Here is a 27774-nt window from a genome sequence, read left to right on the forward strand (position 1 = left end):
GGTGTCAAAGCTTCTGAGTCTTTTGTTTCTTAATAAAAACCTTAAAATCAATGTCCCAACAAGCAGCTTCAGGGTGGCAGAATTTTGGTCCCTTTGGTTACATACACAAGCTAACTGAAGATCTAGTTACTGAAGTATAATCTGTCTGCCAAGACAGAAAACCTAAAAACATGGGCCCTGTGGTGTGCCGTCATTTCATCACCCCCAACTCCTAGTTTTTCCTGGCTCTACTGCTTATCCAGAGTTCTGCATGCAAAAATCCTCAGGGGGTCCCTAAAGACCCTGTAACTAAGCAACCCTGGCCTCACCCAATCTGTCTGGCTACGTGCGGGAATCCACAGCGCTGGAGTGAACGCAAAGGGTTAAGAAACAAAGCGCTGCAAAGTGGCAGGGAGAGACACCAATAGAGCGTCTGGAAGGTCTCTACCTCTGGCGAGCGTGGCTGGGATTGGGCGTGGCCAAGGGGAACCTACGGAAGCCTAGCGGCTCAGAGGGCGGGGACAGTCGGGAGAGCACGTGAGCGTTAACCGTTTCTCCCGACCTGCCTTTTTCCTTAGGGATTGGTATCGCGGGGACAGCCCGGTCCGGTGTATGGCCACGGAGTTACAGTGTCAGGACTCCATGCCCTGTCACAACCAACAAGTAACCTCTACCTCTACCCCAAGCCCCGAGGAGCCGCAACCTGGCGACCTGATCCCCGATCCTGCTGGGGAAAACGGCGCCTTCAAAGCGAAGCCGGCTGTCCTCACCAGTCACGCCCATTCTAGCGTACCGGGGGAGGGGGGCTCTGAGGCCTGCGCCGACGCCAGCCTCAACTCAGAGAGCGATGGTGGCAGTGGTGACTGTGAAGCACCGGCCCGCGATGGCCTCGTAAGCGACAGCCAGCTCTCTTGCCAGATTGGGCCTCAGCTTAAACTGCTACCCATGAATGACCAGATCCGGGAGCTGCAGACCATCATCCGGGACAAGTGAGCCAGGAGCGAAGGGGAAAGGGAGTTGGAGGGTCTCTCTGTAGGTGGGCAGGAGTTAGAAGCAAAAGAACTAAGGGGTCATTTTCTGCGCTTGATGAAACTGGCTTGTGGAGACCTGGGCAGGACCTTTTCTTTGAAGGGGGAGTATCTCTTCACTCAGACCTCCCGCCCTCTTTTTCCTCATCCCAGTGTTTAACATCGTTTTGCGTTGAACGAAGCTTTGTTGGTAACCTCCCTTTACCTCTTTGTCTCTTCTGAGCAATGAGGAACCCTAAAACATTTCAGGCAGGTAAACGCGGCTATGCTGTGTCTCTGGTTCCTGTCCGTCCGTATGGTCAATCTATAATACTACCCAAGGCTACACCCTCCCTCTAATTACCTCGGGCTCAGAAATAGAAGTAAAGCAATTTCAAGGAAATTCTGTTGTGCTTAACAGACCATCTGTGCCTTTAGTGTGTTGCTATTGCAGATATCATTTTCTCTAAGGTCTTTGAGTCTTGGTGTTGAGGTTTACTTGGTCACATGCAAGCTTATCCACATCTTATCAAGATTGTTTTATCATTAACTGATAGAACAGGGACTGTTTCCTGGTTACCTTATGGAGGAAAGGGAACCTAAAGGAGCCTTTGGCCGCCCTGTTTAATCCCACAACCTAAGATAACCAAAATTCCATGTTAAATGCTACTTTGAAAAGATCTGAAAACTTAGGTTGTAGATGGGGCTTCTCAAGGGATGTATGTACCGCGATGGAACTGTAGCTGGCTTCTATATTGGCAGCACTTTAAATGAGCAGGTACTGCATGTCTAAAAACTAATTTGGGGGTAGATGCTTTGAGCTTTTATACTGACTCAGGCTGCCACTCCCTAAATCAGACTAGTAAGTTTTTCTTCGTACTGTTGTAATAGGCGCCTAATTAGTTTCCCTGCTCCACTTTTTCTCTCTTCCACGGGCATTCACATATTACTCGACAATCAATCTTATTAATATACTGCTTTGATTAGGTAACTTCTACTCAGCAGCTCTCTTTGGCTTCTCAGAGCCTACCAAAGGCCAGGATCTAGCTTGCCATTAAAGAAAGCCCCTCTCCGTGGTTCCCAGGAACTATTTTGAACCATCTCTGCCTCTGCTCTCATCTGGAATTCTTTTTACTCCTTTGCATGTTCAAGTCCTACCTATTCTTCAAGGTCAAGCCCAGCATTAAATGTCCACCTCTGCCAAAAAGCTTTCCTTTAATCATTCTTTCTCTGCCGATTTTCCTGGCCTTTTTAATGCAGCAATTCACTTTCGATTTTGTATATAGTTGTTTGTATATCGATCTTATCTATTAGATTTTGAAGCTCCTTGAGGACAAAAGTATCGTTTACATTTTTGGTTTTGTTTTGTTTTTTTTCAAGAAAATTCCCTTTAATTCAAATAACATTTTGATTTTTTTTTTATGTTTGGGGATATTTTATTTAAAAATTGATTACTTTGTATATTTTTTCCACTTTTTTATTGCTGTTCAAGTACAGTTGTCTCCATTTTCCCCCCACAACTCCCCCCCACCCCACCATCCCCACTTCCCACCCTTGATCCTATTCCCCTTTGGTTTTGTCCATGTGTCCTTTATAGATGTTACTAAAAACCCTTCCCCCTTTCCCACCCACTATCCCCTCCCACCTCCTCTCTGGTTCCTGTCCTTAATTTCAATGTCTCTGGTTTTATATTTTGCTTGTTTTTTTGTTTTGTTGATTAAGTTCCACTTATAGGTGAGATCTTTTAAAGTCCAACCATGCCTTTCAGATAATAGACACTCAATTACTAAATGGTCTTTCTAAAGCTCTTAAAAATTATAGTTATAAAACTATACTATTTAACTGTTTTAATGAATCCATATTGAAAACCGCTGTGGTCATGTGATCTAATAGATGAAGTAATGATCTTAAAATGTAGGAGGCTTCGGGTTGGTAGTTACAGTGGAGGAAGTTGAACTAACATCTGTAAGACAAAGAAAATAGGATGACGATTCTCATTTCCATAGAGCAGGAGTTACTGATCTTGAATCTTGAATCCCTCTGCACCTGTAGATGGGCTTAGGGGCTTTAGTAAGTCTTTGGAAATCATCTGCCAAATGTTATTTATATGTGCATTTTTAAAAAAATCTTATTGCTCAAGTACATGTATGTGCATTTTTAGTGCTTGTTTTTACATAACATCTTTATTGAGATATAACTCACGTACCATATAATATGCTGTTTAAAGTGTACGACTCGGTGGCTTTTAAATATATTCAGGGCTGTACAACCATCACAAAATCAGTTTTAGAATATTTTCATCACTCCAGGAGGAAACCCCATACTCATGAGCAGTCAGTCCCCATTTCTCCCCAACCCACCCAAAGCCCTGGACTACTTTCTGTCTCTATTGATTTTCCTATTCTGGACACATCATACAAGTGGAATCATACAACATGTGGTGTTTGGTGACTAGATTTTATTTCCCGTTTAGCATAATGTTTTCATAATGTATCAGTACTCCATTTCTTTTTTGGCTGAGTGATATTCCATTGTATGGATATACCACATTTTTTATCCATTCATCAAGTGATAGGCATTTTGGTGGATTCCACTCTGAGGCTGTTATGAATAATGCTGCTTTGAACATTTGCATATGTATCTTTTTTATAGGATAAGGTTTTTTAAGATTTTTTTGTTTCTTTTTTTTTTTTTTTTTAGTTTTTATTGTTATTCACTTACAGTTGTCTGCCTTTTCTCCCCATCCCTCCACCCCACCCCACCCCAGCCGAACCCACCTCCCTCCCCTGCCTCCACCCTCCCCCTTGATTTTGTCCATGTGTCCTTTATGGTAGTTCCTGTAATCCCCTCTCCCCACTGTCCCGTCCCCACTCCCCTCTGGCTATTGTTAGATTGTTCTTAACTTCAATGTCTCTGGTTATATTTTGTTTGCTTTTTTCCTTTGTTGATTATGTTCCAGTTAAAGGTTTTCTTAAGATTTCATTAGATTTTACAAAGGGGTCTTCATGACAATGTAAGAGCGAACCATTACTATAGAACTTGAAAAGGGCAAGACATTCAGCATTCATATAGAATAATATCAATACCTGATTTCACTGCATTACTAAGCATGGTAACCCTGGGTGTAACTGAAATCTTTTTTTTTTTTTTCTGAGTTTGGAAGGAGACATCGGGATTCATTGTGAGTTTAGGCAAGATGTTTAGCATCTCTGTGCTTCAGCTTTTATCATTTGTAAAATGAGGGTATTGGCAGTATTTGAAGGAGTTCCTAGGAGGCTAAAACAAGATATTTTGCTCTCCGAACATTGGTTATAAACAGTGAAGAGCCGTGCACATTTAAGGCATTTGAAGCCTTTATGTTTGGACTTGTGCATGATTCTGATTGCATTCATCATAAGTGCTGGTTTGTTGAGCTTTTGGGAAATAGTAAAAGAAATTAAGTCGTATATACAGTTCACACTTTTTTTTCAGAATAGCACAGATTCTACATAATTTTTATCATGTATGATATAGTATGGAAAGACTCACTACAAATTTTGATAACTAATCGATGCTTAGTTATTTAGGCTGGAGACAGTGTTTTAGTTTTGTTTTTGTTAGTCAAATCTGTTAACAGAGGCTTCTGTTGCTTTTATCTTTAAAAATCGGCATCCCCCCCCCAAAAAAACAAGACCTGTTTCATTCCCTTTAAGGGGCTGGTGTGGGGTGCCTATAGTAAAAGGAACCATATCTACATAGGTCTAGTTATGGAAGGTGCCATCACTTAATGAATGTTATTCTGTCTTCCTCGGGGATGTGATATAATATATGTGCACTATGGGGCTATCTGATAATAGGAGACATTGGAGTACTTGTTATTCCTTTTATTGTTTCTGGTCGTTAGTGTCTGTCTAGTGACGGGATTGCTTGCTGAGTTGATCTTGCCATTGGGAAATGGGTGTTAAGCCAGCTGGGACTGTGTGTTGTTGTAACTAAAAGCAGGCAAGATTGAGAAAATTGGACAGATTGAAATGTCTTTTATTGAAATGTGCAGTATTTGAAACATAATATGTTCATTGTATTATGGAATTTCAAGGAAATTCTCTTTCACTGGGAGTGCAGTAATCTAAAAACATCAACGGTCAGGTAATTTATTAATACTCACACATGGTTCACACAAGAGAAATGACTCCTTCATTTCCACCTTCTATTGTTACCATGGATTAAGCCACACAGACTGCCCGTCCCGTCCCCTTTGTGCCCTAAACCCAGCAAAATCTGAGTGTTAATGCCCCTTTCCCTTATAGTTCATGACCCCATATTTCAGGCAATGCAGTGTATTTAAAAGATCTTCTTCCCTCTCCATTATTTTCTTTTCTTTTGTCTCCTGAAACATTAAAGTAAAGCTGTTTCATGAGCAATTGCATATTTGGGTATTTCCTGTATACTTGTTCTTGAAGGGAGCCGTGGTCTCAGTTTGAAGTGTGGAGGAAAGTTGAACAGTCTTAGCAGTTTTAGTCTGTGAACTAGCAGTATAGAAAGAGCGTGTTCGGTCTTGTGACTTTTTTTAGTCACCTGGAGTGGAGAAAAGTAACCTTACGATGGGTGGATCCAGTGCAGCCCTAATGTGGTACGTGTAGCCTAATGTGATTTGAGTCACCTGACTAAGTAATGTAATATTTTTTATTTTTAAAATATTTTATTTACTTATTTTTAGAGAGGAGAAGAGAAGGAGAAAGAGAGGAAGAGAAACATCAATGTGTGGTTGCCTCTTGCATGCCCTCTACTGGGGACCTGGCCCACAACCCAGGCATGTGCTTTGACTGGGAATCGAACTGGTGACCCTTTGGTTCGCAGGCCTGCACTCAATCCACTGAGCCACACCAGCCAGGGTCACCTTTTTTAAAAAAGAAGTTTTATTTACTTATTTTTAGAGAGAGAGCAAGGGAGCTAGAAGAGGGGGAAACATCAGTCAGTTGCCTCTGGTCCGCCCCCCACTTGGGACCTGGCCTTCAACCCATTCATGTGCCCTTACTGGGAATTGAACCTGTGACCCTTTGGTTTGCAGGCCAGCACTCAATGCACTGAGCCACACCAGCGAGGGCATAATATTTTTAACCAACGCTGTACATCTGAATTGCCTGGGGATTCTTTTTGCCCTCAGTTTTTACTTCCCATTCTTAGCGTATGTAGTCTTGGGGGTAACCTGAGCACCTGCATGCAGCTTTACAGACACCCTGGGTGATTGTGCTGCACTCAGGCTGGGCCACAGCCCTTTGGACAGTGATCTGCCTGGCTTCAGGTTCAGGATATAGGCTTTGCCAGGGATTCCACACACTAAACAGAACCAGTGCAGAGAACCTGGCCTGGCATCACACTGAAACTGGAGGAGACTCGGAACTTTCTCTTTCAACTTGTATAAAACCAAAATGTCCTCCACAGAAAAAAAAAAAACAAAACTGTCACCTGAAAGTTGTTTAAAACACAGACATGTTTTTGGTTTCCCTGGGTACTCCATGTGAATTTTCCAACTGACTTTTAAGCCAGGAAGGAGGAATTCACCTCTTTAACTATACACACTTCAGTTATAATATTTTTTGGACATATCCTAGTAATGTCTTGTGAACTAGTCTGGACCCCAGGGAGGCAGGAAGAAGGTCTGGCCTGTCACGGTACCTGGAACAGAGGGGCATTAGTGTTCCAGTCATTATAAAAAATAAACTTCTGAATGACTGAGTCCTGGATTCTAAAGGAAAATGATAGTGTCTCTTCATTTTTCACCTGATGTTTAATGTTTACATTGAACTCTACTTTTAGGTGCACGTAAATAATTAATGACACTATTTAATGAACTTTTAAAGGAAGTACTAAAGGGCTGTACCTTTGATGACTTACACCTGGCAAGTAATAAATGCTTTTCCCCTCCTAACTTTTCAAGTCAGATTAGGTTGTCCCTAAGTATTTCAATGGGGGTATGTTTATATGAGAGTGAAGGAAGAAGGAAAGTGATTTATAAATCATCTTCATACTATGACCAACATCGAAGCTGTTCAATGATCACATAATAACGAATAACCAAATAACATTATTTTAATGATCCCATAATAACCAAATAGCTATGGAAATACAGTTTATGTGTTTAGAGCTTTCACCAAACATTAACTTTAAATGAAGCATTCCTTTGATTTAAACCCGCCAAAAAAGAGTTTATGTTCTACTTCCCGTTCACCTGTTGCTTAAAAAACAAAAACAACCCTCCCTTACTTAAAACCCTGCACTATTTCTCGTTACATCTCACTACACAACTGTCAGAATGGCTATCATCAGTATATCTACAAGTGGCAAGTGTTGGAGAGGATGTGGAGAAAAAGTAACCCTGGTGAACTGTTGGCGGGAATGCCAGTGGTGCAGTCACTATGGAAAACAGTGTGGAGGTACTTTAAAAAGTTTAAAATTGTAGGTGTGCGAGCGGCAACCACCCATTGATGTTTCTCTCCCTCCCTCCTCCTCTCTAAAAATAAATAAGTAAATAAAATCTAAAAAAAAGTTGAAAATTGTAAATAATACTGTAATGAACATAGGGGTGCTTATATCCTTTCAGATTACTGTTTCAGGTTTCTTCAGATAAATTCCCAGAAGTGGAATCGCTGGGTCATAACATAGTCCCATTTTAAATTTTTTGAGATATCTCCATACTGCTTTCCACAGTGGCTGCACCAATCTGCATTCCCAGCAACAGTATAAAAGCGTTCCTCTTTTCTCCACATCCTCACCAGCATTTGTTGTTTGCTGATTTATTGATGATAGCCATTCTGACAGGTGTGAGGTAATATCTCATTGTGGTTTTAATTTGCATTTCTCTGATGATTTAGTGATGTGGAGCATCTTTGCATATGTCTATTGGCCCTCTGTATGTCCTCTTTGGAGAAGTGTCTCTTCAGGTCCTTTGTTCATTTTTTTATTGAGTTGCTTTTTTTTTGGTGTTGAGTTTTATAAATTCTTTGTCAGTTTTGGGTATTAACCCCTTATCAGGTGTATTGATGAGTATGCTCTCCCATTCAGTAGGTTGTCTTTTTATTTTGTTGATGGTTTCCTTTGCTGTGCAAAAACTTTATAGTTTGATATAGTCCCATTTGTTTATTTTTTCTTTCGTTTCCCTTACCTAAAGGGATATATCAGAAAAAATATTGCTACAAGCAATGATTGAGATTTTACTGCCTGTGTTTTCTTTTAGCATTTTTATAGTTTGGGGTCTAACATTTAAGTCTTTAATCCATTTTGAATTTATTCTATTTATTCTTGTGTATGACATAAGAAGGTGGTCTATCTTGATTTTTCTGCATGTATCTGTCCAATTTTCCCAGCACCATTTATTGAATAAACTACCTTTAGCTCATTGTATATGCTTGCCCAAGATCTGGAAGCAGGCCAAGTGTCCATCGGTAGATGAGTGGATGAAACAACTATGGTACATAATATACAATGGAATACTACTTGGCCATAAAAAAGAAGAAAATTTTACCCTTTGTGACAGTATCGATGGACCTGAAGAACATTATGCTAAGTGAAATAAGCCAGTCAGAGAAAGACAAATACCACATGACTTCACTCATATGTAGAATCTAATGAACAAACTGAACTAACAAGCAAAATAGAAACAGACTCATAGATGGAGAGCAGACTGAGAACTCTGGGGGTGTTTAGAGGGTGGAGGGATTCAGCAAAAAGGAAGAAGGACTCATGGACATGGACAACAGTGTGGTCATTGCTGGGGGGAGGGAGTATAAAGGGGATAAATGGCAATAGAAAGAATACAATAATTTTTTTTTAAGTTTAAAATTGAATTACCATATGACCCAGCAATCCCACTTCTGGATATTTATCTGAAGAAATCCAAAATGCTAATTCAAAAAGATATGTACATCCCTATGTTCACTGCAACATTATTTAGAATAGCCAAGATATGGAAGCAACCTAAGTGTCCATCAATAGATGAGTGGATAAAGCAGATGAGGTACATATATAACATGAAGTCTTACTTGGCCACAGAAAAGAATGACATCTTACAATTTACATCAACGTGAGCAGATCCAGAGCATATTATGCCAAGTAAAATAGGTCAGATAGAGAAAGACAAATACCATATGATTTCACTTATAAATGACAAACGGAACAGAAACAGACTCATAGATACAGAAAACAAATTGATGGTTGCCAGATGGAAGGGAGGTTGGGAGGATGGGTGTAAAGGGTGAAGGGATTAAGAAGCACAAATTAGCAGTTTAAAAAATTCTCATGGGGATATGAAGTTCAGAATAGGGAATGTTAGTAATATTAATATTGTAATAACTATATATGGAGTCAGATGGTGCTAGAAGTTATCTAATCACTATGTTGTACATTTGACATGAATATAATATTGTATGTCAACTGTAATTGAAAAATAAATGTAAAAAAGAAAATTCTATTATCTTCATTAGTGTAGGTTACACAACTATATGCCTTGCCTAAAGTGGTGGGTTTTATTGATGCAATTGTACTTAAATAAACTTGACTTCAAAGCATAAACTGGGAGTGGAGTGGGATTGAGGAGAGAAATTTATGAAACAAGATTGGTCATTAGTTGATCATTGTGGAAGACAAATAAGGTAAATCATTATTCTGCTCTAAGTATGTATTTATATTCTGCTCTGTTTTTGTATGCTTATAAATCAAGATTTTTCAAAATATGTAAAAAAAACCCCCAAATAAACAAACACATCAGAGCTGAATTTGAAGCCATTTAGTTCTTCTTCCTTTACATAAGTTGCCAGGTAAAATACAGGACACCCAGTTACATATGAATTCGGATAAGTAGTGAATCCTTTTTTTCATGTAAGTGTATCCTAAGCCTTACATGGGACATATTTCTGAATACAAATTTAACTAGGTGCTCTGTATTTTTGTTTGCTAAATTTGTTAACTCTATGCCCAGCTCTAACTTCCCCTACACCAAATGCTGAAAACAGTCCTTAAATATAATCATTCTTTTTAAATCCTCACCTGAGGATATATTTATTGATTTAAGAGAGAAGGAGAGAAAAAAAACATGGATGTGTGAGGAAAACATTGATCGGTTTTCTCCCAAGTGCGCCCGACCGCAGATTGAACCCGCAACCTAGGCACGTGCCTTTACTGTGAATGGAACCCACAGAGTTTTGGTGTGTGGGGTGATACTCCAACCAAGTGAGCCACCCGGCCAGGGCTAATCCTCATTTTTGAAGTGACACCTATTTCAGTGCTACTGGAATTTTATTTAAATTGTTTTAAGTTATAGGGCAGGTTTTGATGTAGTCATCTTTGGGAAGGGCATATTCCTGTATGCATTAACCTTAGTACGTACTGTTTACAAGCCATGTTATACTAGCAGCTGCTCCCGCTTCAGAAGGAACCTTTCATGTTTTATTTGCCTGCCAGACTCTTTATTGTTTGCATTGTATGTAATGCCAGTGTGATTCACAGTGAAAGATCATTAAAATGCACCCCCAAACTGGTTACCTTTTAGTAAACATTCCCTTATTAGAGCAGAATATAAGTAATGGGTTTACTCAAGGACTTAGAATCAGAGAGCTTTAGGCTGGGAAGAACCTTGATATTCTTCACCTATGTAAGTCTCCCTACTTTCATCACTTTAATGTGGTAATAACAGACTCTACCTCTTAAGGTTGTGTGAGGATTAGATGAGATAATGCACCAAAAGTGCTTAATACTTGGCAACAAGTAGGCTTTTAATAAATGATGACCTGTGGAAAAGAAAGGAGCAATATAATGTATGATATTCGGTACCTGCTCTAACTTTTGGACCTCTTTAGAAAAGCTTTATAAGTAACTCTTTGTACACTTGGTATATACATACATGGATAAATAGATTGTTGTTAAAGTAATTTTTGTAGAAAAAAGGAAGGATTGTCAAGTGTATTCTGAATAAGGAGAAGTAGCAGAGAGTAATCAAGTGGGAATTTCTGCTGGAAAAATTGTAGTTGTAATTGTGAAGTTTAATAAACAGAAATGTCTTTTTTAATTTTTTAAATAATTTTTATTGTTGCTCAAGTACAGTTGTCTCCCTTTTCACCCCACCACACTCCTGTGCTCCACCCATCCCCGCCTCCCACCCTCAAACCTACCCCCTTTGGCTTTGTCCATGGGTCCTTTATACATGTTCCTTGATGACCCTTCCCCTGTTATCCATCATTATCCCTCTCCCCCCTTCTCTCTGGTTTGTTCTTTATTTCAATGTCTCTGGTTATATTTTGCTTGCTTGTTTGTTTTGTTGATTAGGTTCCACTTATAAGTGAGATCATACTGGTATTATTCTTTCACCACTTGGCTTATTTCACTGAGCATAATGTTATCCAGTTCCATCCATGCTGTCCCGAAGGGTAGGAGCTCCTTTGTTTCTGCTGCATAGTATTCCATTGTGTAAATGTACCGCAGTTTTTTGACCCACTCATCTACTGATGGGCACTTAGGTTGCTACTAGCACTTGGCTATTGTAAATTGTGCTGCTATGTTCATAGCGGAAATGTCTTTTAAATTTGAGTTGGGAGGGTCTGTAGGCGGAGCACTCATACCCTACCACTCATTGTCTATTACCCCAAACTGGCAGAGATGTGCTTTCTATCTCCAATAGGAAAATTATTTTTCTACTCCATTAGGAAGAAGGAGGATCATCTCCTGGGACCCTCTCAGCCAATGAAAGACTCAGCCCATGAAAAGTCACTACACTTTGAACTCCCAGTTCCCCCCATTGGACTCTTTGTTTGCAAAGGCCTCTCTAAACTCCTCTTTTTCTCTGTAAAAAAAAAAAAAAAGTTTCTCCCCTTTATTCTCTGACTTTGCCATGGTTCACCTGTAGACCACATGTCCTGAATTGCAATTTCTTGTTGTTCCCAAATAAACCCAGTTTGTTGGAGAAATATCAGGCAGTCTGTTGGTTTAAGGTCAACATTATTTTCCACCAACTGGGGCATCCCTCTAGCAGCAGCAGCAGTGAGGCCTGGTAAGAAAGAGGGGGAAGATTTTTACTTGAAGTCTTAGATTTGTAATATTTTTTAAAACATTCCTTTCTCATATTTCTATATCTTATGGATGATAAATACCTGTTGTATTGATATTTACCATTTGAAAGAAAGGTCAGTGAAATTCAAGGTTTCATCTTGGTTTGGGTTCGCTGTGACATATACCTGATTTTAAATATTGCTGAAGGCCCTCTGGGGGTTTCGAAGGGCTTTATAGACAATCTTAGGTAGGGAAAAAGTCAGTGAGGTACAAAAAAGTGCTGAAGCCTACTACCCTGTTTGCTAGACCTGTACAAACCTAGGTTAACCAAGTCCACATTAAAATGGTGGTTTGACTTCCAATATTATTCTCATTCTGTTGTTTCAGTGTGAAGGTCATTTAAAAAAAATAGCTGCCCTTGGCTTTCATTTTGTTGCTACAGATGTGTGACGTACATTTGGGGGAGTATCCAGAAAAGTATGTTCTCAGATATGGTTAGGTCTGCATTGTTAATCTGGGTTGGAGTTTGTACAATTTAAAAGATGCTCAGCTTAATTATTAATTAGATTTCCATGGTCTGAATTATGAATGCCTGGATACCACTATTTAAATATTTGATATTTGGGCCCTGGCTGGTGTGGCTCAGTGGATTGGATGCAGGTTTGCAAACCAGAGGGTCGCTGGTTCGATTCCCAGTCAGGGCACATGCCTGGATTGCAGGCCAGGTCCTCAGTAGCGAGCCCTGGAGAGGCAACCACACATTGATGTTTCTCTCCCTCTTTTTCTCCTTCCCTTCTCCTCTGTAAAAATAAATCAACAAAATATTTTAAATAAATAAATAATTGATATTTGGTTACTTGGATATATTTTAGAATATTCCAGGGCTGTGTGTTAGTGTGTTTGTTGCTTTGTAATAATTTTACATTAGATTTTATTTGGGGCTGTTATTAGATAGAGAATGGTTAAAATGTCTTTTTTTCCAGTATGAGAAATTTCTTTTTAAAAACGGTTTTAAGACAAATTGAATAGAGTTATGACTTAAAGCAAAGTCCATGGGATTAATAAAACCTAGGGTTTGGTTTACAGTAAAACACCTTTATTAACAAATACTTTAGCCCAGTGTTGAGCCTAAAGTAGGGGCTCAGAGAAAATGTGTAACTTGATTGATCTAACAAGTTAATATCTGCTTTATGAAACTCCAGTGTTAAACAGTGTTAAGGATTTAAATGTGGATATCGCAAACCACTGTGGGTTTTCTAAAAGATACAACCAACTTATTGTATTCTGGTTGTACTTTAATTTCTAAATTGATTGAAAGTAAACAGTATGGATCTTCAGTCTGTCTAATACAGTAGGAGATAGGTTAGTACCGTATTTTTCAGACTATAAGGGGCACCAGACCATAAGATGTACCTAGGTTGTAGAGGAGGAAAATAGGGGGAAAAAAAAAAACGCTCCACCGCTGCTCACCCCACCCCCAGCGAGTCAGGTGAGCTACATTCTGACTATAAGACGCCCCCCCATTTTCCTCTCAAATTTTGGTGGGGGAGTGCATCTTATATTCTGAAAAATATGGTAATTACTATTTTGTTTTTAAATCCTCACTGGAGGACATTTTTTTCATTGCTTTTACAGAGAAAGGAAGGGGGAGGGAGAAGCATCAATGCGAGAGAGAAGCATTGATTGGTTGCCTCCTGTATGCAACTGAACCAGGGATTGAACCTGCAACCTAGGTACGCTGTTATGTCCTGACCAGGAATTGAACCTGCAACCTTTCAGTTACAGGAGGATGCTCCAACCAACTGAGCCACACTGGTCAGGGCTAGTACCATATTTTGCTGTGTATAATGCTCACCCACATTTTGGCCCAAACTTTCAAGAAAAAAGGTCTTTCATTTTAATTTTTTAATTCAGTTTTTTACATATTTATATTTAGAAACAAAACTGACTACCATATTCCAGGGTATTATTTTGCATATGGATATCATTAATTGTTTTCTTGAGTTACACTTTTAATGCATAAGCATAAATAAAATAATTAAAAATATGTAGCCCTGGCTGGTGTGGCTCAGTAGATTGAGTGCCATCCTGTGAACCAAATGGTCGCCTGTTCAATCCCCAGTCAGGACACACGCCTGGGTTGCAGGCCATGTCCTTAGTGGAGGGCGTGAGATGCAACCACGCATTGATGTTTCTCTCCCTCTCTTTCTCCTTTCCTTCTCATCTCTCTAAAAATAAATAAATAAAATCTTTTAAAAGAATTAAAAACATGTATATATAGATATGGAATTAGTACTACCCATGTATAATGTGCATGCTTATTTTTCCCTCAGAAATTTGGGTGGAAAAGTGCACATTACACACGGCAAAATACAGTAATTACTGTTCATAGTGGAGGATTTGGAGCAGTAGATGGTTTAATTGGAAGTCAAATAACTGTAAAGAGATGCCAGTACATATTAGTTCATAGTATGTACCATTTGGGGAATGTAGAGAAGGTGATTATTATGTGAAAGTTATCAGCTAAGGCTGATATTTTGCAGGAGAGTGTAAAAGGTGTTAAAATATCTGATTCCAAAGTAAAGTAATAGGTTTATTCAACTGTGATCACTTAATCTAATATAACTTTTCTATGTAATAAACTTAAGTGTAATTGTTCAGAACTTAAAATCAAATATTTCAGATGTGTTCCCAAGGTATGTTACTGGATGTTTCTTTAAGACCAATCCAGACTTTTCTTTCCTATTGAAAAACTGTGCTCTGGCTAACGCGACAACTTTTTGTACTCATACAGGTCTAGCAAACAGGACAGTAGGCTTCAGTTTTTTGTTTTTTTGGTTTTTTTGCAGTTCCCTGACTTTTTCTTCCGCAACAAGCATGTTATGAAGATTAGTTGCAGAAATGAATGGTGCTAGTGTAACAGTATGGTTTCATTTGAAAACCACAGTACATAATGTAGAGCCTGTTTTAAGTGAGCTCTCTGTGTACGTAGTAGATGTGTGTAAATAGAGATTTTTGAGTTTAGGGAATATATAAATATTTAGGGAATATAAAGCATACAGACCTACATTCTTACTATTGCTCAATTATGGTCCATATTTTAGAGAGTAATGGTAACTGAACAGGACGAGTGTTCATCCCTTTTGGCACACAGCAGAGCCAAACATTCAACACCCAGTTTTGCAGTGGTGAAAGGACAGTCAGTTTATTTGCAGAATGTTAAGCAAGGAGAACGGGAAGCTGTATCACTTAAAGCCACAGCCAGAACAATGACTTACCATTCAGGGCTTTGAAGGGCAAAAATCATGACTAAGGGGTTCAGGGTCATAGGCTGAGACTTCTTATGCAAGCTTCAACAATCTCATTTTTTCAGCTCCTGGCAGCATCCTTCCTGTCCTGGTCTACTTAACAAGGGCCAGGCAGTCTTAAACAGAAAGAGAGTTCTGTAAGATATCTTAGATTGTGAGTCAGTGACATTATCTTAAGAGAAGAAAGAAAAGAACAGAGCTATACAAGGTCTGTCTAGGAAGTATCCAGCCATGTACTATAAAAATAGAGACATTTATTGAAGAAGATACAGGATAGAAGAAACATTGTACCTAGGACAGTGACACCTCAGTCCCCTCAAAGTAGGTACCTTGGGACCTCTCACAGTTCCAGTCGCCATCAGCTGCCTTGTTGTCTTTTCTTGAATCTCATAGATAATCTGAAATGTCTTCCTTTCAAAGGTAATTTTAGTTTTGGGAAAAGGTAGAAGTCGCAGGGTGCCACATCTAGGGTGTAGGGGGGCTGAGTCACCTGGGTGATTTGGTGTTTCACCAAAAAACTCTACATCAGATGTGATGCATGAACAGGTACATTGTCTGATAAAGCTGCCAATCACCAGTTGCCCATACGTACAGCCTTCTGAATCATCTGAATAGTTTCTGTGGAGGAATGTTCAAGCTTAATGCAAAATTTGATGCAGATTTGTTGCTCTACTTGCTCAGTCATTTTTAATGTGATACCCACACAGTACACGTGCTCACTCAACGGTGTCTACCGCCCCCACTGACTAGTACAGTCAAGTTGTCCTTGTCCAGGCATGCGCATTCCAGTCCACTCTCCTTGACTGCCAGGTTACATTGATGTCATGCAAACCATTCTCATTATATTAACACTGGCTGGACTTTTTCTGGACAGACCTCATATTTTGTGCTTACCAGGCTGTATTATGTTACCTTAAGCAGAGCATACCTTCTGAAGCTTCCTTTACAGACAGGTCTGCAGGCCCTAAGACATGACTACCTTCCAGTGCAGCTATGATTCTTGAGAAGCACTAATTTAATAATTTCCTCTCAAAACTAAATTCTAATATAGCTAGTCTATTATGATTTGCTATTGGTTTCAGTAATATCCATAATGTGATAGAACTCTAGTTACACTAAGAAACTTAATGACTTTTGTGTCAGGAATATTTCATTGCTTTTCCTTGTCAGAGAAAGTAAATGAAACTTGAAAAAAGGCCATGATTAATGGTATACTGAGATAATATATGTTTGCATATGCCATTTTGATGCCATGTTGGGGAATGTTTTAGGTATGCTATGTCAGATGGGGATTTTTAAATATATAAATTGTAACACAGTCTGTTTAGTTGAATCATTTAACGTGTGGGAGAAAGAAGAGGAACAATAATAGATTTTTATGTACAGTAAAAAAATGTCAGCCTTTTAACATTCCTTTTTTTGGGGGGGGGGTGCTGGTTAACAGCTTGTGGGTAGGTGCAGCTCCTGATTATCATTTCTTGGGTATGTAAGGACACGAAAGGATTGACCAGAAAGAAGTGTACAGGAAAATGGCAGAAAGATCTAGGGAACAAAGTATTTGATTGAAAAACAGGCAAAAGGTGCACGTTATCAGTCATTAATTTGAGAAAGAAATCTTAGAAATTAGGTTCTGCATTCTTAAAAGTAAAAGATTTATTTGTACCATTCTCATTCCAAGAAGGATTAGAGACAAAGTAGATGGGTTATGGCAAGGTGAATGGAAGAGGAGGAAGGGGGGAACCTGATTTTCTTAGTACAGAGTTTTTCTCTTAACTTGAGCTGTGGTGTTACTGCCATCTTCCAGGGGGAGCTTTGTTCATCTGCTTAAATAACATTCTTAGGCACCTCAGTAGGTGACTGCTCAGTCTTTCCAATTCCTAACTCCAATGTTGATATCAAATAAGTATTCTCAATAATACTTATCAAGTCATTCCATTTAGCCTCCTGTATCCTAGTGAAAAATATCTTGCCTTAATACATATTAACCTTGTACCTTGTACATATAAACTTTTAAGCTCTTAGTATGTAATAGGTCATAATATGAGTGTTAACTGTATGTAATGATTATATTTTACCTTAAAGCTCTAATCTAGACTAAAACTTGTACTACTTTTTGTTTTAGGACAGCCAGTAGAGGGGACTTCATGTTTTCTGCGGATCGTTTGGTAGGTGGAGGATTTCCATTTTCATTTCATTGTTGTTCCTAATGATATAACCATAGTAGGCCAAGGGTATTTTAGAGCATTCTGGGGGTGAGAGAGATTGTACCAAGTAACCTTCATGTTGCTAGACTTCTGAAGTATTGCTTCTTCTGTTGCATTAAGCTCTAGCTCTGTCTCAATCCCTTTCACCTCAAAGCATTGCCCATAAACTTGTTTTCTGTAGCTTTCAGGTGCCCGTACCTCTCAAATGGATCCTGCAAACCTGGTTATAAGTAACCCTTAAATACCTTATCTTAGGGCAGTGAAGTGAAGCATTGGGTTGGCCAAAAAAATTTTTTTTTTCTGTAAGATGGCTCTAGTATCACTTAGTTGTTTTTAACTTCATTCAAAAACAATTTTTTTAGATTGTATTGTGACAGCTGTCATATCAGCATGCATTTAAAAAGCTTATCAAAATTGGTGAATTTTTGTGTAGCCATTTTAGTAGTGAAGGTAGGAGAAAATACACAACCTTCTTGGCATACTATGCTTTACTATTTCAAGAAAGGTAAAAATGCAACTGAAACACACACACAAAAAAGATGTGTGCAGTGTATGGAGAAGGTGCTGTGACTGATCGAACATGTCAAAAGTGGTTTGTGAAGTTTCATGCTGCAGATTTCTTGCCGGACGATGCTCCGCAGTCAGGTAGACCAGTTGAAGTTGATAGTGAACAACTTGAGACATTAATGAGAACAATCAACATTATACCACATAGGAGATAGCCAACCTACTTAAGATCCCCAAATCAATAAAGTTATTGGTGAAAATGAAAAATGTATCTTTTATTTTATGGAAAAAACTAAATGGACTTTTTGGCCAACCCAATACATTAAAAGAAAACCAAAGATGTAAGGAGACCTAATCGTTGCCCTGTAATATGCATTTAATGCACAAAAATTAACTTTCAACTTACATGGGACGTGTTTATTTTGCCTCTTCTTTTCATTGCTATCCTCACATGTGTAATATTAAGTTGGACTGTCTGTGTTTTCCTCAGACAGCTTTCCTTTTCTGTTAAGGATTGACCAAGCTCAATTCTGTTTAGCCAATGTGATCTGAGAGTATCTCAGGCTAGATTTTGTTGTCTTCAGGGTAAGCACTGTGTTTCCTTCTTACGTTTGTATGTAAGTGTGTTCAGTTCTTACAATGAGTTTGACACATTTTCTGCTGTGGTTACTAATATTCATTCATTCATTCATTTATGAAATATATGTTGAACTCCTGTAAGTCAGGTACCGTGCTATAAACTGTGTTGCAGGGGGAGGAGATACAGCAGTAAAGAATACAGATATGTCCCTGTTCTCATGGAGTTTGCAATCTAAATACCAGTGTTTAGTTTGGTAAAGAGGAAAAAGTGGCTTATTAATTTTCATTTAGATTTTTCCTGTGAAAAATCTTATATTTCAAAAGAGTATAGACAACTACTGTGCTTTTGGCTTTAAATAATCTCGGTTCAGAGGCAACTTCTATTTACAATTATTTGAGTTTGTAAGGGCAGTAGTAATCCTTGGATTTCATCAAGATAAGTGTAGTTGGAATTTCTGGAGTGGTAGTTAGACCATTCTGTCATTATGCTTTTTATCAAATTAAAGGAGCAGGTTTAAGGAGGAAGGAACTTGTGTCAGTGGTAGCTGTGGGGAAAAGAGAGGTCTTGGTGTTCATTGGTAGAAAATGATTCCTCTTTCTTTGCTTTTCTTATGCCCCTTTTCTACAGAAAGTAGGAGTTAAGGTTGTGATTATTATAAAATGCTTGCCTGAAAGAGTAAGCGTTATACGAGAGGGGACCCCCCAAAACTAGAATTATCTTCTGGAGAGCAGGCCCCTTGTAGTACAGGCTTCCCCCTCTAGGAGAGTGTTTTAGGAACCCATCTGTATCAGTGTACCAACTGGGGTTGTTGTGAGAGGCTGCGTTCGGCTTCAGTAATTTTTTTTGGAAGACTATTTCAACGTGTTTGCCCATTTCATGATGGGTGATTTATGAGTGCACCAGCCCACACCACATTGAGTGTTCAGCAGTTTTTGACCAAAAGAGCATGATACCTGTGCCCCACCCTCCCTATTCACCAAATCTCACCCTGAGCGACTTTTTTTTTTATTGTTTCCCTGCATGAAAAAAGTCCTCAAAGGGAAAAGATTTGCTGATGCAGAAGAGGTGAAACAAAAAACAGCAGAAGCATTAAAAGGCATCCAAATTGACAAATTCAAAAACTGTTTTGAGCAGTGGAAAAAAACATCTTGATTAGGTGTATTGCAAATGGAGAGTACTTTGAAGGTGACTGGAGTTTAAACATGTAAGAATAAATGCACAGTTTTTATAAGTAAATTCAGGGGTTTCTTTGGGTCCCCCCTCATATCTTAGTCAAATGAGATAATAAGGATCCAGGGCATAATGCACCTGAGGGGATGATAATTGGGACCTCTCTGTTCTCTCCAGTTGGCTGTGAAGGTCCTGACATTAGGAAGTGGGGGGAAGAAGGTCTGTGTCTTGTGGTAGGGACTGGAGCTGTTTAGGTTTCCAGTTTTGAGGATTTCTAGTACACTGTCATTTCTAGGACAAGGGTCCCATTATAGTTGACATTAATTCTATCCTGAATGCATCAGGATTGGCTTCCCTGGCACTCAGATCTTAAGTTCTTTATATTTCAGTCAAACGTCTTCTGGTTCTATGTTCTTGTATAAGGCTTGGACACAAATTTCTGTCCCAGGGTTGCTGGAAAGGTATGACTCTTTAGATGAGTCTCATTAGGAGGAGATTTAGGTCTTCAAAGAAAAGGATCATCTTCTTCCCTTGAGATTTGCTCATAAGAAACACGAACCCCCACAGAAGGTGGTGGTTAGAGGTGAGTGTGCTCATACACAGTATTCATGAGGTTCCTGGACCCTCTGACTGGTGCTGCAGGCTGACAAAGTGCTGGCCCACCTAGCATTGATCGTTTTATTGACAACAGGGAATGTATTGTGGTAACAGTGCATGGCACCTAGCGTTTCTCCCTGCTTTTCCTGATTCTTGATCAATATTGTAATATTGATTGCAGAAAATGTGCATTGCAGACTCAGCACTGCCTTTATGGTAGTAGACCCCTGGTGCTCATAGGAAGGAATATCATACCTGGCTTTTGGATGCTGTTTCCTATAGTTCTGATGGATTCTTTCCTCTATACCACACATTAAGATCATTAGGAGCCTTTGTTTTTTTTTAGCTAAGAAGCCCGAATGCATTCAACTTGTTCCTACTTCAAGCTCAGTAAATTGGTTCAACCCCATCCTCTCATTTATTTCTTACTAACAAGTTTCAGGCTTTATTTCACATTATGGTGGGACTTGTGAAACAGAATCTAACTGAACAATTTCAAAGGACTGAACAAGGCAAAGAGGTTCCCTCTGGGCACTATTTCCAGAGTAAACAGAAGTTTATTGCTTGCAAGGGTATCTGCCATAACTCTTGTCATTTGCTGTAGTTTTGCACCTCTTTTAATGTAGCCTGAGCTGACTGAGCATCATAAGGTATACTTGAGCTTTCTTTTGGAAATCAGGTGCCTAAACAAAGTTGAATACCTAGCAGCAAGCAGCCTGGCATTTTGGTCTATCTCTATCTGACACATAATAGGGGCCCCTTTCCTTCCTCTATAAGTTAAATGTTTGCCTAGTGTGTTACTGAATTTTGCCTAGTGTTCAGGTCTGGAGGCTAACAGGTAACAGGAGATTCTTAGCAGATTTTCAACTTATTCTTTCTTTGACTTTCTAGATCAGACTTGTTGTGGAAGAGGGGTTGAATCAGCTGCCATACAAAGAAAGCGTGGTGACCACTCCAACAGGTAACCAGAGGTGCTACTGTAATTTTCCTTAAAAAATGTTGAGTTAGAATGGGAGGAAATGGAAAGAGCAGTCTGCACAAATTAGTAGGCAGAATGTGGCGTCTAGGTGGAGCTGTTATTTTAAACAACTTAATAACCTGGAGACATTTAGTAAAGAAATTTATGTGGGTGACTTTTTGTTAATGGCTTGCTTGTGAATTCAGGTTAAAGGTTAATAAATGTTCTTTAGTATTCAGGTGTTGCCTTTGATGACAGCCCACTGGAGCCGGAGTTAAGAACTGCTGGCAGCTTATCTTCACCTCTGTGGGGAACAAAATGGGTGGGCTGGTTTGACATTGGAACTCTACGTAAAAGTATGAGAAGTACAAAAGAAAAAGAAAACTAAAACTGATGAGAATTGGAGAAGGTGCCGTGTGATACTCAAATAGAGAGTAGCAAAGATCCCTGTTTCACGGATTTGAAATTCGGATTTTGTTTTTCAGTAAGTAATGGAAGCTGTTGTATTCGAAGTTTGACTCTTCAAATTGGGGGCTGAGTTGCTGCATAATTTAAACACATTTAGGAGGACAGCAAGGGTTGAGCCTATCTTGGTAACTACTTCAGTCTCTTTCTTTTGCTTTGAAAGGCAGAATGGAGGCTCATAAAAAGAGACAGAACGAGGAGGTTCACTGCTGTGACTCGCAGTGGGTGCCAGTTTGAATTGAGGGTGTTTATAGCATTCTCAGAGGGCAATGATTCTCTGAATTCAGTTTGAAGCATGTGTCTGTGAATATCATGCTATCATATGTCCTATTCCCACTTGATGCAGTCCACCTCCCCCAGTTACCTATGTAGGATTCTTATGAAGAATTAACACATAACTATGAAAAGTCTTGACTCTTCTCATTATTTTCACAGGAAATCTAAGACATTATGCAGCGTATGTGGACACGGGCTGCTTCATACCCATCTGCTTGAAACCATAGGCACTTTATAAAATAAGTAGTTTGCTTCAATGATGAAAGATAAACTCTTTCGATTTATTCCTCAACAGGGTACAAGTATGAAGGAGTGAAATTCGAGAAGGGAAATTGTGGGGTCAGCATAATGAGAAGCGGTAGGTTCACACGTGCCGCTTTGTCTCTTTGCATGCATAGAATCAGTTGCTATTTCCCAGTGAGCTTGTCTGTCATAATTGCAGCTGTAGCCTGCTTCAGCCCAAATCTCCCTACCTGTGTTGTCTGTCTTCATGTGGCCTTGGAATTGTGGTCTATGTGTTGCTGAGTTTGGCTAATTTTAACTGCAGAGCATCTTCCCTACTGGCCTGCCTGCCCCCATGGGCAAGCCAGCTTTCAAAAAGATTCAGAGGAGGGTGGGAGGATCGGCAGATGCAATAATGCTGCCTTGGGGAGAACAGGGCAGCTTGAAGACTGATGGACTATGGCACAATTTCAGGCCTGCAGAGTTCTGCATACCTGGCTGAAGAAAATACCTTCCTGTTTTTTATTCCTTTGGTATGGCGTAGTCATACCCTGTCAGGAGCTGGACTGAATGACCTGTTCAATATTTTTAGTTTTAAATTTGATGAGTATGTGACCATCTAGGCAAAAGCATTTAACTGTCATTAACTCTAGGTGTTTCCAGTTGCTCATAAATGTTGTATTTGTGTTAGAGTCCAGCTGGTTACCCTTCTAAACTAACTTTTGTGCAGCAAAATCACATGCCTATAATTAAAACATGGGTTACATGGAGGTGATTATTTCCATTCAGCAGCTTAATTATTTTTTGCACAGGATCCAGGGTACAGTAGAAGCCCCAATTGCTTGCACTGGAGACAGATGGACTATTTTTTTTTTTTAGTGTATAAACATTCTCTTTTCTCTTCTGGCTATAGAGTTCTATTTCTGAACAACTGAATGCCTGAAGTAAAACAGGAGCTTTAAACTCCCTTTTTATTAGAAAGTACCATATTTTGCCTTGTATAATGTGCAGTTTTTCCACCCAAATTTTTTTAAAGATTTTATTTATTTTTAGTTTTAGAGAGAGGAGAAGGGAAGGAGAGAGGGAGAAAAGCATCAATGTGTGGTTGCCTCTCGTGCAACCCCCACAGGGGGCCTGGCCTGCAACCTAGTCATGTGTCCTGACTGGGATTCAAACTGGTGACCCTTTTAATCTGCACATGCCTGGGTTGTGGGCCAGGTCCTCAGTAGGGGGTGTATGAGAGGCAACCACACATTGATGTTTCTCTCCCTCTCTCCTTCCCTTCCCCTCTAAAAATAAATAAATAAAATCTTTTTAAAAAGAAAAATATTAAATAAATAATAATACAAGTAGAATTCTGATCTAGCCTAAAATCTTTAAGGTGGTATGAGAATGATTGACTTTTGACAAACACTTCCTTAAAAGAATTCAGACTCAGAATAGCTCCATGTTCAGAAACCAAGGGGGTGGGGGTGCTGTTGGTCGTGGTTCTCTCGGGGGGAGAGAGAACCACACATTATTTTTCCACTATTTGCCACCAAAACCTTTGCCTCTGAAGTTATTGCTGGGGCGAAGTGATGTCTCCTGATGCCGCCTTGATCTGAAAGGAGATCCTTTGGTCTGTAGACGTCATTGTTCCATCAACCTTTTATATTTTTTCAGATGAAAGTAACAAGTTTAGGTTGTTTAAAGGCTCCCTTAAATAATAAGAGTAAAGTATTCCAGACATTGGAAAAGCTCAGGGAGCAGCTCAACAAAACACTTTATTTCCTGTAATGGTGGAAGCACGACAGCTCTAAAACTTGCATGCCAGCAATAAAGCTAGCCCATCCCAGTTTCACTGACTAGCCCATAACCTAGTTTCATTGACCCGCACTAACTATAAAATATAAACATATCAGAAGTAAAGCTGCTAGCTTAAGAAGAATTGCTTCATCTTGACAGTGTCCTTTGTGTATTAAGAACAGCCAGAAACATTGCTTTGGCCTATTCTTGACTTCCACTCTATCTCCCCTAACACTCTTTTCCTTCATTCTTTATTTCCTTCTTCAAGGTGAGGCAATGGAACAAGGTTTACGAGATTGCTGTCGATCCATACGTATTGGAAAGATCCTGATTCAGAGTGATGAGGAGACACAAAGAGCCAAAGTATATTATGCCAAGTTCCCTCCAGACATTTATAGGAGAAAAGTCCTTCTGATGTATCCAATTCTCAGTGAGTGGTTTGGGTTTAATTTGTAACCTTTGGTTAGATAAGTTTAAATTCAATTTAGTGCCTGCCTTCTGGGCACCCTTTAGAAGGCAGAAACTATTTCTAAATGTGTTTTTCTCAGTTGGATTTGGAGTTGCCTTGGGCAGTTCGCTGGAGAATTTTTATTGTGTAGTAAGAGGATATACATTATTCAAACCTTATTCGTTCCTTAAAATGAACACATTGAAGCAACAGATCTAGCGAAGCAAAATATATAAAACACAGAAAATATATTGACATATGTCCCCTCTCTAGCCCAATGAGTTATAGCAATGATTTTCTCTAGGATTTATCATAATCCCTGGAGGGAATATTTTTTCTTTTAATATTTGTGTGTTGCCTAAGCTTACTGAGATCACACATGCCATGGTCTCTTGGGGTTGGGGGTGGAGGGTGGGTGTTAAATCTGATATCTCAAATACTGAATGCATCTAGGACTTGTTGTGCCTTTGAAAACCGTACGGTGTGGGTGTCATGCCCATTATTGAAAATAACCTCATTGGTCAGGAACAGGTACCTCAAAGGAAGCTTTGCCTGGTGGTCTCTTATGTTAGATTACTGAACTGCCTTTACTTCAAAGAAGCATAAATATATTTTGAGATAAATGTTGAAGTTGGTCATTCATTTGGTTGTCATTTGATTTCAGGCACTGGAAATACTGTCATTGAGGCCGTAAAGGTTCTTATAGAACATGGGGTTCAGCCCAGCGTTATCATTCTACTCAGTCTGTTCTCCACTCCTCATGGTAAGTTCAGCATGAAGCAGTAACTGGAGCTCTGATGGTCATTTGGGCGGGTAAGCGTGCGTCTGTCCAGCCTCTCATCCTGGTGAAAAGTTTATCTGTGTCCACATTAAATCGAAAGCTGATTTTGGTAGTAAGCCTAGTGATAATAGTTTACACCATTCTTAAGTTGTTGGAATTGAAATGGAAAAATAAGAACTAATCCCAGGTAAGGGGATTGCGATTGTTCTCCTAGTGGCCCTGTTTGGGTAGAGCCTGCAAATGGCCAAAAGGTCCCTGTTTCTCCTGGTTCCTCGTATGAGCCTGAGAACTGCACCCAAACAGCAACAAATGGTAGATCGTAGCTGGCCCTGTGGTCTCACTTAAGTTTGCTTTGCACTGTGAAGCAAAGAGCAGAAGGTTTTAAAGTTAGACTTCTGCTCAAAAAGCCTTGTGACAAAACTGAGTGCTCTCCATTTTCTGAGGGAGGTGAGCCCAATTTAGGGCCCTACTTTTGTTTGCCATGTAATCTAGGACAAGTGTGAGCGTATCCTAATAAACTAATCATAGGTGCATATGAAAATATTTAGTATAAGGAAACATTTGAAAGTATGTAAATAATGTACAATAAGGAAATGGTTAAACAAATATATATTCAAAGGATGTAATATGTAACTGTTAAATCATGTTTTGAAAATAATGACATCAAAAAATCTATATGGTGAGTGTAAAAGAGCAGGATAACTAACAGCATTAGAATAGTGTTAAGTGTTATTACCAAGTTGAGAGATGACTAATACAAGTTATGACTAAAATCAGACTTGGATTTAACATAGAACCTAATCTTTCCTCAGCAGGAGAGGCTAGACAGATGCTTAATACTGTCTCCATCTTCATTTTAAAATACACATACAACATTAATAGCGGTTATTTTCAGATTGTAGGATTCTAAGTGATTCATTTTATTTTTTAAAGTTTTTAAAATATTTTCCAAATGTTCCACAGTGAATTTGTATTTGTTTCATAACTGAAAAGAAAGAGAAATATATGGCTTCTAGTTAGGGCATTTCTTCATTTCCAAGGTTCCAAGTCTCAGGCAAAGCCTGAATCAGCCATAGAGTTTCCATTTTGGGAGGGCTGTGTTTAGTAAGCCATTGACTGTTTTGCTGTTTCATAATACAAATAATTACCTGTAGTTCAAATGTTGATGGTGACAGAGTGTGATTTGCTTGGTCACCCATTTATATATAACAGATGGCACTGTAAACATTGACATGACCAAATCTCAAATTGGGTTCTCTGCCTTTGAGAGTAGACAAGCAACTGTATTAGTTCTAATAGTATGCATTACAATATACTATTCTGTGACATTATAGATGAAAAAAATCATATTCTGTGGCAGCCTTGCTATGGCTTTTTAGCTGGACTGGGGTACTATCTCGTTCCTTTCCTGGGTCCCTCTCCCCACCCTCCCCTATGGAAGCTAGAGTGCTAATTTCTTAAAAGCCCACATAACAGAGAAGTCCGTGCGCTTGTTTCACAGTGTTCCAGGTGAGAAATCATCATCTTATGTGTGACCCCATTTTCAGAAAGAACTATATTCTCTCTATTCCAGCTGCCTTTAAAACCAAACAAAGCCGAAGACTCTTCAGGGGAGAAGTTGCTATAACTTAATGTTTTCCAAATCTCGGATATAAAATAATTGATTGTAAGAATTTATTAGTGAGTGGGTGGGGGTGTATTCTGACTACTATCAAAGCGTTTCAGATATCAGACCTTAAAAGAACTGATTAACCCAGTCTCACTCCGTGCCCAAAGGTCATTGCTCTGTGTCCTCTGTGAATGAGGCCTAGTGACTGACCATAAAATTCCTGAATTCCAACTAATGTTACCAGAAGCCCTGCAATAATAATAATTTTCTTCCTGTTATTTTTTGAAGGTGCCAAATCTATCATTCAGGAGTTTCCAGAGATCACAATTTTAACCACCGAAGTTCATCCTGTTGCACCTACACATTTTGGACAGAAATACTTTGGAACAGATTAAGTTATTGAAGGAAAATTTATCATCTTGTGTAATATTACAGTTATATTTTGAGTTTTTACATGTTTGATTCAATTGAGGAGTAGCAGAGAAAATTGTGTTAAATATGCTTAGTAATTTTTGGAAGTGCGTATAGTAAAAAGAAAACATTCGAGGTTTATTTATTTTATTTGGTCATTTCTGGACTGTACCAAATTCAACAATACAGTACACACAACTCTTAGAAAATATGTTAATGATATTCTTATGCAAATTGCTGATCCTTCAGTGCATTGAAACTGGTCCCTAATGTATGAGCCTCTCAGTGTGGAGATTGCGTGCAGCCACAAATAAAATCCAAATTGGAGTAAGTTCTTTGGCCTACTCTAGTTTGCATATTGTTTAATTTGCTTTTAGTTCTAGGGAGTTTTCATTTATGTGACTGTTTTTACCTTCCTCTGCTATTTTTTTTTCATTTTTTAAAAGTTTTA

General features: G+C 39.1%; 1 protein-coding gene across 3 annotated transcripts; it reads left to right on the forward strand.

Moving 5' to 3' along the window:
- Positions 1 to 502: 502 nt before the first annotated feature.
- UPRT (uracil phosphoribosyltransferase homolog) lies at positions 503 to 27658 on the forward strand. Of its 3 annotated transcripts, none has more exons than XM_024555221.3 (7): positions 503 to 968; positions 17433 to 17475; positions 21260 to 21329; positions 22363 to 22425; positions 24343 to 24504; positions 25187 to 25285; positions 27201 to 27658. In XM_024555221.3, the coding sequence occupies exons 1-7, from the start codon at positions 592 to 594 to the stop codon at positions 27305 to 27307; spliced, it is 921 nt and encodes a 306-aa protein (XP_024410989.2). In that variant the 5' UTR covers positions 503 to 591; the 3' UTR covers positions 27308 to 27658. The 3 variants fall into 3 exon arrangements, with proteins under 3 accessions (XP_024410989.2, XP_053773559.1, XP_053773558.1); XM_053917584.2 differs by lacking the exon at positions 503 to 968 and adding an exon at positions 1577 to 1764; XM_053917583.2 differs by lacking the exon at positions 503 to 968 and adding an exon at positions 13716 to 13735.
- The last annotated feature ends 116 nt before the right edge of the window (positions 27659 to 27774 follow it).

This window comes from Desmodus rotundus, chromosome X (genome assembly GCF_022682495.2).
Source record: "Desmodus rotundus isolate HL8 chromosome X, HLdesRot8A.1, whole genome shotgun sequence".
NCBI lineage: Eukaryota > Metazoa > Chordata > Mammalia > Chiroptera > Phyllostomidae > Desmodus > Desmodus rotundus.

Bases quoted from the DNA above. Each gene is read 5' to 3' on its own strand.
- UPRT (XM_024555221.3), top strand. From the start codon at position 592: ATGGCCACGGAGTTACAGTGTCAGGACTCCATGCCCTGTCACAACCAA. The intron at 969-17,432 runs GTGAGCCAGGAG...TTTTTGTTTTAG, and splicing joins CAGACCATCATCCGGGACAA to GACAGCCAGTAGAGGGGACT. The intron at 24,505-25,186 runs GTGAGTGGTTTG...ATTTGATTTCAG, and splicing joins TCTGATGTATCCAATTCTCA to GCACTGGAAATACTGTCATT.